We start from the raw sequence: 12,977 nt of genomic DNA, 5'->3' as shown, positions 1-12,977 counted from the left end.
GATAGTAGAGGTACCACTGATGATAGTAGAGGTACCTACCACTGATGATAGTAGAGATACCACTGATGATAGTAGAGGGACCTACCACTGATGATAGTAGAGGTACCTACCACTGATGATAGTAGAGGTACCACTGATGATAGTAGAGGTACCTACCACTGATGATAGTAGAGGTACCTACCACTGATGATAGTAGAGGTACCACTGATGATAGTAGAGGTACCACTGATGATAGTAGAGGTACCTCTATGCACACATAAACACACACAAATAATTTGGAAAATATAAATATCACTTTTGTTTTTCACAATTATATTTAATAAGCTATTATTGTTATCCTCATACATTTTATATTATTTTACAAAACAGAAAAGTTCACCAAAAATTACACCATAGTTACAGTACGTGTGTATAGCATGTATCACAAGACGTCGGAGGAATGCGATGTTTACCATGAATCCCTGACACTTTTACTTTACACAATATTTACACTGTTGTGTTGAGCTAACAATGCGCCTCACTGTGGTAGAAAAACACACAGACATGTTTACAGTATTAGGAAGGAAACTGCAGAAAACACACAGACATGTTTACAGTATTAGGAAGGAAACTGCAGAAAAACACACAGACATGTTTACAGTATTATCATTGAGGAAGGAAACTGCAGAAAAACACACAGACATGTTTACAGTATTAGGAAGGAAACTGCAAAAAACACACAGACATGTTTACAGTATTAGGAAGGTAAACTGCAGAAAAACACACAGACATGTTTACAGTATTAGGAAGGAAACTGCAGAAAACACACAGACATGTTTACAGTATTAGGAAGGAAACTGCAGAAAACACACAGAAATGTTTACAGTATTAGCATTGATGAAGGAAACTGCAAAAAACACACAGACATGTTTACAGTATTATCATTGAGGGTGTGGGTGTGTTCCCGAGAGGTTTTTTTAACATCTCAGGCAGCTCATAAATATGACGTATTGTAATCTTCTGAGATGTGCATCATGACTGCAAAACAGACCACCTGGAACACACCCAGTGTGTGTGAAGAAGCAGACCCACACCGTTCATGGAGAAGTCCTGGTGAACTCCACAGCATGCAGAGGAAAGTAGAGGAGGGACTAGGGACACACAGAGACTGTCTGTAGAGGACTGGGGACACACAGAGACTGTCTGTAGAGGAGGAGGGACACACAGAGACTGTCTGTAGAGGAGGAGGGACACACAGTGACTGTCTGTAGAGGAGGAGGGACTAGGGACACACAGAGACTGTAGAGGAGGGACTAGGGACACACAGTGACTGTCTGTAGAGGAGGAGGGACACACAGTGACTGTCTGTATAGGAGGAGGGACACACAGAGACTGTAGAGGAGGGACTAGGGACATACAGTGACTGTCTGTAGAGGAAGAGGGACACACAGTGACTGTCTGTAGAGGAGGAGGGACACACAGTGACTGTCTGTAGAGGAGGAGGGACTAGGGACACACAGTGACTGTCTGTAGAGGAGGAGGGTCACACAGTGACTGTCTGTAGCGGAGGAGGGACACACAGTGACTGTCTGTAGAGGAAGAGGGACTAGGGACACACAGTGACTGTCTGTGAGACCAGAAATGGACAGCATTTGTAGAACCAGAGCCATATCTTTAGCCTGATATTGGTCTCTGTGTGTGACTCTGTGTAAGGCCTTTAAGACACATGCATGATCTGTAACATCTGTAACAATATAGCTAGTTATTCACACAGAGGACAAAACAAGGATTTCATGCTGTTATGTTTGTGAGAATGGGAATATGCTTCCATAGTGGGTGGAATATGCTTCCACAGTGGGTGGAATATGCTTCCATAGTGGGTGGAATATGCTTCCACAGTGGGTGGAATATGCTTCCAGTGAAGCGATTTCTGAAAGTACTGTCTGGAACACAGTGAATAAGATAAGGAAGTGGATCCAATTCTGAAAGTACTGTCTGGAACACCGCGAATTAGATAAGGAAGTCGATCCAATTCTGAAAGTACCGTCTGGAACACAGCGAATTAGATAAGGAAGTCGATCCAATTCTGAAAGTACCGTCTGGAACACAGTGAATTAACTCTGTGGACTCATCATTTCATAATGATTGGCAGTGCTGTTTATAGGCAGATGGGCAGGAAGCATCCCTTGGTATTAGTGGCATAGTTACTTACCCCTCTGCATTTAAAAAAACCCTGCAGAGAGATTCAAAGTGCAAAACCTCAGTCCTCACTATCTAGTGTTGCAGGCTATAAAAAGCATGAACATTCCTAGGCTTCGTTCCTAACGGTACCCTATTCCCTATGTAGTGCACTGCGTTTGAGCTGAGCTGTATGCACCCTGGTCAAAAAGTAGTGCACTACTACCCTATTGACCCTGGTCAAAAGTAGTGCACTACGTAGGGAATGTGGTGCCATTTGAGGCGCACATCTAGTATGGAATCCCAAACACTGTTTTGCATAGACTAAAATGACTTCCAGAGAGTTTTCAATAGTTTTCAATCTCCTCTCTGTCTTTTCAGGAGTTTTCAATAGTTTTCAATCTCCTCTCTTGTCTTTTCAACAGTTTTCAATAGTTTTCAATCTTCTCTCTTGTCTTTTCAGGAGTTTTCAATAGTTTTCAATCTCCTCTGTTGTCTTTTCAACAGTTTTCAATAGTTTTCAATCTCCTCTCTGTCTTTTCAACAGTTTTCAATATTTTTCAATCTCCTCTCTTATCTTTTCAGGAGTTTTCAATAGTTTTCAATCTCCTCTCTTATCTTTTCAGGAGTTTCACTAGTTGTGGACATTTTACTTGTGCGTCAATGTCAAAGTAACTATTGACTCTATGTACTTGGCGTCTGGTATTAAAAAAAAGGCATTTAACCTCTATGGGCTAGGTGGGACGCTAGCGTCCCCCCCGTGGTGCACTCCATCAACAGCAGGTGCATTTCAAGAGCGGCAAATTTGAATCCAAATAAATGTCAAAATTCAAATTTTTCAAACATACAACTATTTTACACCCTTTGAAAGATAAACATCTCCTTAATCTAACCACGTTTTACGATTTCAAAAAGGTTTTACGGCGAAAGCATAAATTTAGAGTATGTTAGGACAGTACATTTACAAGAGTTGTGTGTAATGTTTTGTCAATTCAAAGACAGGGTCACCAAAACCATAAAACCAGCTAAAATGATGCACTAACCTTTTACAATCTCCATCAGATGACACTCCTAGGACATTATGTTAGACAATGCATGCATTTTTAGTTCTATCAAGTTCATATTTATATCCAAAAACAGCGTTTTACTATGGCATTGATGTTGAGGAAATCGTTTCCCTCCAATAACCGGCAGTCAAGTCAACACCACAAATTAAATAATTAAAATTAGAAAACATTGGTAAAATATTATATTGTCATTTAAAGAATTATAGATTTACATCTCTTGAACGCAATCAACTTGCCAGATTTAAAAATAACCTTACTGGGAAATCACACTTTGCAATAATCTGAGCACTGCGCCCAGAAAAATACGCGTTGCGATACAGACTAGACGGCATGTTGGGGAGATCTAAAATCGAAAATACTATGTAAATAATCCATTACCTTTGATTCTCTTCATCAGATGTCACTTCCAGGTATCACAGGTCCATAACGAATGTAGTTTTGTTCAAAAAAGCTCATCATTTATGTCCAAAAATCTCCGTCTTGTTAGCACATGATCTAAGCCAGCCGGACTTCTCGTCATGAACGAGGGGAAAAAATATATTTACGTTCGTTCAAACATGTCAAACGTTGTATAGCATAAATCATTAGGGCCTTTTTTAACCAGAACATGAATAATATTCAAGGTGGACGAATGCATACTCTTTTATAACGTATTGGAACGAGGGTACCCAACATGAACTCGCGCGCCAGGTGTCTAATGGGCCATCATCGTTCCATGGCTCTTGTTCGGTCAGATCTCCCTCCAGAAGACTCAAAACACTTTGTAAAGGCTGGTGACATCTAGTGGAAGCAATAGGAAGTGCCAAAATATTCCTCAGCCCCTGTGTTTTTCAATGGGATAGGTTTAAAGGTAATACAACACATCAGGTATCCACTTCCTGTCAGAAAATGTCTCAGGGTTTTGCCTGCCAAATGAGTTCTGTTATACTCACAGACACCATTCAAACAGTTTTAGAAACTTTAGAGTGTTTTCTATCCATATATAATAAGTATATGCATATTCTAGTTACTGGGTAGGATTAGTAACCAGATTAAATCGGGTACATTTTTTTTATCCAGCCGTGCAAATACTGCCCCCTAGCCCTAACAGGTTAACTTAACATCTTATATTGCCTTGTGAAGCAAGTCGATTGAAGCAAGTGGAGTAAGTGCTGCTGGGGTTTAGATTGGAAGCTTTCCCTGCTGAATGCCTTGGGGCTTAACCGAAGCATCCTTCTTTTAGGAAGAGATAGAGAGAGACCATGGTGGTGTCAATGATGGCACCCTATTCCCTATGTAGTGCACAAAAGTAATGCACTATCAAGGGAATAGGGTGCCATTTGGGACGTTGATGGTATCCCGTCAACACCAAAACTCTAGAAGTTACTACAGGTCAGACCGTATCCCATCAACACCAAACTCTAGAAGTTACTACAGGTCAGACCATATCCCATCAACACCAAACTCTAGAAGTTACTACAGGTCAGACCGTATCCCATCACCACCAAACTCTAGAAGTTAATACAGGTCAGTTAGTACAGGTCAGACCGTATCCCATCAACACCAAACTCTAGAAGTTACTACAGGTCAGACCGTATCCCATCAACACCAAACTCTAGAAGTTACTACAGGTCAGACCGTATCCCATCACCACCAAACTCTAGAAGTTACTACAGGTTAGACTGTATCCCGTCAACACCAAACTCTAGAAGTTACTACAGGTCAGACCGTATCCCATCAACACCAAACTCTAGAAGTTACTACAGGTCAGACCGTATCCCGTCAACACCAAACTCTAGAAGTTACTACAGGTCAGACCGTATCCCATCAACACCAAACTCTAGAAGTTACTACAGGTCAGACCGTATCCCATCAACACCAAACTCTAGAAGTTAATACAGGTCAGTTAGTACAGGTCAGACCGTATCCCATCAACACCAAACTCTAGAAGTTACTACAGGTCAGACCGTATCCCATCAACACCAAACTCTAGAAGTTACTACAGGTCAGACCGTATCCCATCACCACCAAACTCTAGAAGTTAATACAGGTCAGTTAGTACAGGTCAGACCGTATCCCATCAACACCAAACTCTAGAAGTTACTACAGGTCAGACCGTATCCCATCAACACCAAACTCTAGAAGTTACTACAGGTCAGACCGTATCCCATCACCACCAAACTCTAGAAGTTACTACAGGTTAGACTGTATCCCGTCAACACCAAACTCTAGAAGTTACTACAGGTCAGACCGTATCCCATCAACACCAAACTCTAGAAGTTACTACAGGTCAGACCGTATCCCGTCAACACCAAACTCTAGAAGTTACTACAGGTCAGACCGTATCCCATCAACACCAAACTCTAGAAGTTACTACAGGTCAGACCGTATCCCATCAACAACAAACTCTAGAAGTTACTACATGTCAGACCGTATCCCATCAACACCAAACTCTAGAAGTTACTACAGGTCAGACCGTATCCCATCAACACCAAACTCTAGAAGTTACTACAGGTCAGACCATATCCCATCACCACCAAACTCTAGAGGTTACTACAGGTCAGACCGTATCCCATCAACACCAAACTCTAGAAGTTACTACAGGTCAGACCGTATCCCGTCAACACCAAACTCTAGAAGTTACTACAGGTCATACCGTATCCCATCAACACCAAACTCTAGAAGTTACTACAGGTCAGACCGTATCCCATCAACACCAAACTCTAGAAGTTACTACAGGTCAGACCATATCCCATCACCACCAAACTCTAGAGGTTACTACAGGTCAGACCGTATCCCATCAACACCAAACTCTAGAAGTTACTACAGGTCAGACCATATCCCATCACCACCAAACTCTAGAGGTTACTACAGGTCAGACCGTATCCCATCAACACCAAACTCTAGAAGTTACTACAGGTCAGACCGTATCCCGTCAACACCAAACTCTAGAAGTTACTACAGGTCAGACCGTATCCCATCACCACCAAACTCTAGAAGTTAGTACAGGTCAGTTATTACAGGGAAAACAGCTCAGTGGAAGTCATAGGAAGTAGTAGGAAGTACAGCCAAAAGAAAACCACTGCAACTACTACTGTACCTCATGGAATAGTACACAGTTTAAACTTAATATCACCACAAAATCAATAGGCCGCATCAAATAAACATAACTTTTTTTTTAAACTATCCCCACTTGTAAGGCACAATAAAATTGACAAAGATTAGACTCATTTCAAAAACAAATACTAATTAAAAAAAAGAAAACAAATATCTCATAAAACAAAAGTTCCTTGAGTATGGTGACTTGGCATTGGCTGTCTAGTGAAGAGAAGGGGAGGGTGTATCGACCAATACAACCTTTACTGATCCCTGATGCCCCTCCCACTAAACACAGCCTGAGACAGCCTCTCAGAAGTACCAGGATGGAAGAGCCTGGAGACAGCCTCTCAGAAGTACCAGGATGGAAGAGCCTGGAGACAGCCTCTCAGAAGTACCAGGATGGAAGAGTCTGGAGACAGCCTCTCAGAAGTACCAGGATGGAAGAGCCTGGAGACAGCCTCTCAGAAGTACCAGGATGGAAGAGTCTGGAGACAGCCTCTCAGAAGTACCAGGATGGAAGAGCCTGGAGACAGCCTCTCAGAAGTACCAGGATGGAAGAGTCTGGAGACAGCCTCTCAGAAGTACCAGGATGGAAACGCTCTCTTTACTGTTGAGGAGTGACCCTTGTGTGGCCCAAAATAGTACTCTATTCCCTATGTAGTGCACTACTTTACACCAGGGCCCATGGTGCTTTGGTCAAAAGTAGTGCACTATATAGGGAATAGGGTGCCAGTTGGGGACGCATCCAGGGAGCAGAAGGCAACGAACAGAAAGAGGTTTAAAAAGTTCCTGATAGGCAGACGGATCAGACCGTTCTGGCAGCTCATCCCCTGTTAGATGGACGGAGGGGGAGAGACGTTCAGTCGTTGTGTTTATCCGAGGATGTGAGTGGGCTTGTTCAGTTGTTGGGTTTATCCGAGGCTGTGAGGGGGGTCGTTCAGTTGTTGTGTTTATCCGAGGCTGTGAGGGGGCTCGTTCAGTCGTTGTGTTTATCCGAGTCTGTGAGGAGGGGCTCGTTCAGTTGTTGTGTTATCCGAGGCTGTGAGGGGGCTCATTCAGTTGTTGTGTTTATCCGAGGCTGTGAGGGGGCTCGTTCAGTCGTTGTGTTTATCGTAGGATGTGAGGGAGGGGCTCGTTCAGTTGTTGTGTTTATCCGAGGCTGTGAGGAGGGAGCTCGTTCAGTCGTTGTGTTTATTGGAGGCTGTGAGGGGGCTCGTTCAGTCGTTGTGTTTATTGGAGGCTGTGAGGAGGGGGCTCGTCCAGTCGTTGTGTTTATCCGAGGCTGTGAGGGGGCTCGTCCAGTCGTTGTGTTTATCCGAGGCTGTGAGGAAGGGGCTCGTTCAGTTGTTGTGTTTATCCGAGGCTGTGAGGGGGGTCGTTCAGTCATTGTGTTTATCCGAGGCTGTGAGGGGGGTGATCTCTGACAGGTCTTCTTGGGGGAACACCACGAAACACAGCTTCTGACCCACGTAGGTCACACACTCTGGAACAGAACAGACAGGCAGCGGGGTCAGAGACGTATACAGTAAAGTCACTGACTTCAACTCAACATGATAATGTTTGGGTGTCTTCTGGAAAAGCAGACTTGTACGGCCCTCTAGTGGTAGATCACAACTTCATGACAAAAATGTAATTCTGCTGTAAGACCCATATTCTGCAGATGGCAGCATTTCATTCTGCTGTAAGACACTGATAAGGGAATTTATATGCTTAAAGGTAATGACTAAACAATTCCACCCTGAAACGTAATTATGACATTATGTAACATATATAATGAATAATTAGACAAACGTAACTATTAGTAATCATTCGATTCTGTAACATTTAGAATGATAAACTTCAGTCTAAAAAGGTTTGGTCGAGACAAGTAGAAATGTGTGTGTGTGTGACTAAGAAAATACCGAGAACAATTCAACTGTGTATGACCTGAACCTGGCTAGAACTCTGAGAAACTTACGATAGGACAGGGAGTCCTTTCAAGGTTCCTCTAATCTCAGGGGAATGGAACTGCCAGTTTGGTATTGATAAACAGTGGTGAGCACCATGGGGAAGGATACAATCTACCTACTGTTCGTGTGTATGTATGTGCGTAAGTAGGGAGTGAGTTATAAAATGGACTTTAGAACGTTCTCGTGAATAAACTGTACGAACCTTTTGCATAACCTGAGTCTTTGCCTAATTATTATTAAACCCAGGGTCTTACAAACCTCGGGAATTAGTCAAAGCTTTAATAATTGTTAGTTATTATCATTGGGATGGAAAATTCTCGTGACAGACACATATTCTGCAGACGGCAGCATGTCACTCTGCTGCCTTATCAGTGTCGATACAGAGACGGCAGCATGTCACTCTGCTGCCTTATCAGTGTCGATACAGAGACGGCAGCATGTCACTCTGCTGCCTTATCAGTGTCGATACAGAGACGGCAGACAATCATTCTGCTGCCTTATCGGTGTCGATGCAGAGACGGCAGCATGTCATTCTGCTGCCTTATCGGTGTCGACGCAGAGACGGCAGCATGTCACTCTGCTGCCTTATCGGTGTCGATACAGAGACGGCAGCATGTCACTCTGCTGCCATATCGGTGTCGATGCAGAGACGGCAGCATGTCACTCTGCTGCCATATCAGTGTCGACGCAGAGACGGCAGCATGTCACTCTGCTGCCTTATCAGTGTCGACGCAGAGACGGCAGCATGTCACTCTGCTGCCTTATCAGTGTCGACGCAGAGACGGCAGCATGACTGTGACTGTGGTTGTCTTACCTCCCTTAGTTGAATGACTGTAAGTTTGCTCTGAATAAGAGCGTCTGGTGACCTACATGGCCATGCAATACAAGGAGTGGAGGAGTCACTCACCAACGACCCTGTAGACACATCTAGGTTTGTTCTTCCAGTGGACTCCCACGAAGTAGACGGGTACCCCGGTGAGCATGATGACGATCCCCATGCCACACACCACGGGCTCCGAGTACAGGCTGAACCCCAGCAGCACCGCCCAGAACACCAGGTAACTGATTGGGACCAACACACTCACCTGAAGGGAGATGGGGAGGAGAGGAGTGAAGGGTAATGGGGGAGAGGATAGAGGGAGGGGGAGAGACGAGGGACGATGGGGGGAAGGGAGGAAGAGATAAAAATCCAATCGTAATACACCACAGCACAACGTCCGGTTTCCCATCAGTAATAGAATGACCAGTTCATTTCCTGGTTTCCCTCTCAGTAATAGAATGACCAGTTCATTTCCTGGTTTCCCATTCAGTAATAGAATGACCAGTTCATTTCCTGGTTTCCCATTCAGTAATAGAATGACCAGTTCATTTCCTGGTTTCCCACTCAGTAATAGAATGACCAGTTCATTTCCTGGTTTCCCTCTCAGTAATAGAATGACCAGTTCATTTCCTGGTTTCCCATTCAGTAATAGAATGACCAGTTCATTTCCTGGTTTCCCTCTCAGTAATAGAATGACCAGTTCATTTCCTGGTTTCCCACTCAGTAATAGAATGACCAGTTCATTTCCTGGTTTCCCTCTCAGTAATAGAATGTCCAGTTCATTTCCTGGTTTCCCTCGCAGTAATAGAATGACCAGTTCATTTCCTGGTTTCCCACTCAGTAATAGAAAGACCAGTTCATTTCCTGGTTTCCCTCTCAGTAATAGTATGACCAGTTCATTTCCTGGTTTCCCACTCAGTAATAGAATGACCAGTTCATTTCCTGGTTTCCCATTCAGTAATAGAATGACCAGTTCATTTCCTGGTTTCCCTCTCAGTAATAGATTGACCAGTTAATTTCCTGGTTTCCCACTCAGTAATAGAATGACCAGTTCATTTCCTGGTTTCCCTCTCAGTAATAGAATGACCAGTTCATTTCCTGGTTTCCCATTCAGTAATAGAATGACCAGTTCATTTCCTGGTTTCCCATTCAGTAACAGATTGACCAGTTAATTTCCTGGTTTCCCACTCAGTAATAGAATGACAGTCCATTTCCTGGTTTCCCATCAGTAATAGAATGACCAGTTCATTTCCTGGTTTCCCATTCAGTAATAGAATGACCAGTTCATTTCCTGGTTTCCCCACTCAATAATAGAATGACCATTTCATTTCCTGGTTTCCCCTCTCAGTAATAGAATGACCAGTTCATTTCCTGGTTTCCCCACTCAATAATAGAATGACCAGTTCATTTCCTGGTTTCCCCACTCAATAATAGAATGACCAGTTCATTTCCTGGTTTCCCTCTCAGTAATAGAATGACAGTTCATTTCCTGGTTTCCCCACTCAATAATAGAATGACCAGTTCATTTCCTGGTTTCCCTCTCAGTAATAGAATGACAGTTCATTTCCTGGTTTCCCCACTCAATAATAGAACAACAGTTCATTTCCTGGTTACGGTGTGCACTAGTAAATAGTTCCCAGATATAGTAGCACCAGATATAGGCCTGCTGTACCTTGATGGGTCGTAGCAGGTTGGGTCTCTTCCAGCGATAGTACAGCAGGCCAGCGATGGTCACTCCATAGGACAGGAAGTTAATAAAGGAGACATAGTTGATCAGGTTGTGAGTCTCTCCGATACACAGGATCACTATGGTGGCTCCGCACTGTGGAGGAGGAGGGAAACAGAGGTCAATGAATATAGACGTAACATACACTTTGGGAGACTATAACATTATACACAAAGCTATATAGCACAGCCCTGGGGTTTGGGGCTAGTGCAGCCCTGGGGTTTGGGGCTAGTGAAGCCCTGGGGTTTGGGGCTAGTGCAGCCCTGGGGTTTGGGGCTATAGGAACTAGAGCAGCCCTGGGGTTTGGGGCTATAGGAACTAGAGCAGCCCTGGGGTTTGGGGCTAGTGCAGCCCTGGGGTTTGGGGCTATAGGAACTAGTGCAGCCCTGGGGTTTGGGGCTATAATAACTAGCACAGCCCTGGGGTTTGGGGCTATAGGAACTAGTGCAGCCCTGGGGTTTGGGGCTATAGGAACTAGCACAGCCCTGGGGTTTGGGGCTATAGGAACTAGTGCAGCCTGGGGTGGGGGCTATAGGAACTAGCGCAGCCCTGGGGTTTGGGGCTATAGGAACTAGCGCAGCCCTGGGGTTTGGGGCTATAGGAACTAGAGCAGCCCTGGGGTTTGGGGCTATAGGAACTAGAGCAGCCCTGGGGTTTGGGGCTATAGGAACTAGCGCAACCCTGGGGTTTGGGGCTATAGGAACTAGTGCAGCCCTGGGGTTTGGGGCTATAATAACTAGCACAGCCCTGGGGTTTGGGGCTATAGGAACTAGTGCAGCCCTGGGGTTTGGGGCTATAGGAACTAGCACAGCCCTGGGGTTTGGGGCTATAGGAACTAGTGCAGCCTGGGGTTTGGGGCTATAGGAACTAGCGCAGCCCTGGGGTTTGGGGCTATAGGAACTAGCGCAGCCCTGGGGTTTGGGGCTATAGGAACTAGAGCAGCCCTGGGGTTTGGGGCTATAGGAACTAGAGCAGCCCTGGGGTTTGGGGCTGTAGGAACTAGCGCAGCCCTGGGGTTTGGGGCTATAGGAACTAGTGCAGCCCTGGGGTTTGGGGCTATAGGAACTAGAGCAGCCCTGGGGTTTGGGGCTATAGGAACTAGCACAGCCCTGGGGTTTGGGGCTATAGGAACTAGTGCAGCCCTGGGGTTTGGGGCTGTGGAATTGTGGGAAAATGCAGGCAAGAATGGGTAGCACAGTAATGTACACAGACTAGCAGAGTGGGAATAGGTGTGCAGTAACTTTCACAGACTAGCAGAGTGGGAATAGGGGTGCAGTAATTTACACAGACTAGCAGAGCGGGAATAGGGGTGCAGAAATTTACACAGACTAGCAGAGAGGGAATAGGGGTGCAGTAATTTACACAGACTAGCAGAGCGGGAATAGGGGTGCAGTAATTTACACAGACTAGCAGAGAAGGAATAGGGGTGCAGTAATTTACACAGACTAGCAGAGTGGGAGTAGGGGTGCAGTAATTTACACAGACTAGCAGAGTGGGAATAGTTGTGCAGTAATTTACACAGACTAGCAGAGCGGGAATAGGGGTGCAGTAATTTACACAGACTAGCAGAGAGGGAATAGGGGTGCAGTAATTTACACAGACTAGCAGAGCGGGAATAGGGGTGCAGTAATTTACACAGACTAGCAGAGAAGGAATAGGGGTGCAGTAATTTACACAGACTAGCAGAGTGGGAATAGGGGTGCAGTAATTTACACAGACTAGCAGAGTGGGAATAGGGGTGCAGTAATTTACACAGACTAGCAGAGCGGGAATAGGGGTGCAGTAACTTACACAGACTAGCAGAGAGGGAATAGGGGTGCAGTAATTTACACAGACTAGCAGAGTGGGAATAGGGGTGCAGTAATTTACACAGACTAGCAGAGTGGGAATAGGGGTGCAGTAATTTACACAGACTAGCAGAGTGGGAAAAGGGGTGCAGTAATTTACACAGACTAGCAGAGTGGGAATAGGGGTGCAGTAATTTACACAGACTAGCAGAGTGGGAATAGGGGTGCAGTAACTTACACAGACTAGCAGAGAGGGAATAGGGGTGCAGTAATTTACACAGACTAGCAGAGTGGGAATAGGGGTGCAGTAACTTACACAGACTAGTAGAGTGGGAATAGGGGTGCAGTAATTTACACTGACTAGTAGAGTGGGAATAGGGGTGCAGTAATTTA

General features: G+C 44.8%; 1 protein-coding gene across 1 annotated transcript in view; it reads right to left on the bottom strand.

Moving 5' to 3' along the window:
* Positions 1-285: 285 nt before the first annotated feature.
* LOC106591035 (asc-type amino acid transporter 1) overlaps positions 286-12,977 on the bottom strand; it is a 62,690-nt gene continuing 49,998 nt past the window's right edge. The window contains exons 9-11 of the mRNA XM_014182208.3: positions 10,744-10,893; positions 9,159-9,336; positions 286-7,785 (exon numbers count right to left, since the gene is read on the bottom strand). Of these exons, the coding sequence (XP_014037683.1) occupies positions 7,682-7,785; positions 9,159-9,336; positions 10,744-10,893 (432 nt within the window). The 3' untranslated portion in view covers positions 286-7,681. The remainder of the gene's footprint in view (positions 7,786-9,158; positions 9,337-10,743; positions 10,894-12,977) is intronic.

This window comes from Salmo salar, chromosome 11 (assembly GCF_965601325.2).
Source record: "Salmo salar chromosome 11, fSalSal1, whole genome shotgun sequence".
Taxonomy (NCBI): domain Eukaryota; kingdom Metazoa; phylum Chordata; class Actinopteri; order Salmoniformes; family Salmonidae; genus Salmo; species Salmo salar.
The sequence above is the reverse complement of the archived record's forward strand: the minus strand, read 5'-3'. Positions and strand labels throughout refer to the sequence as shown.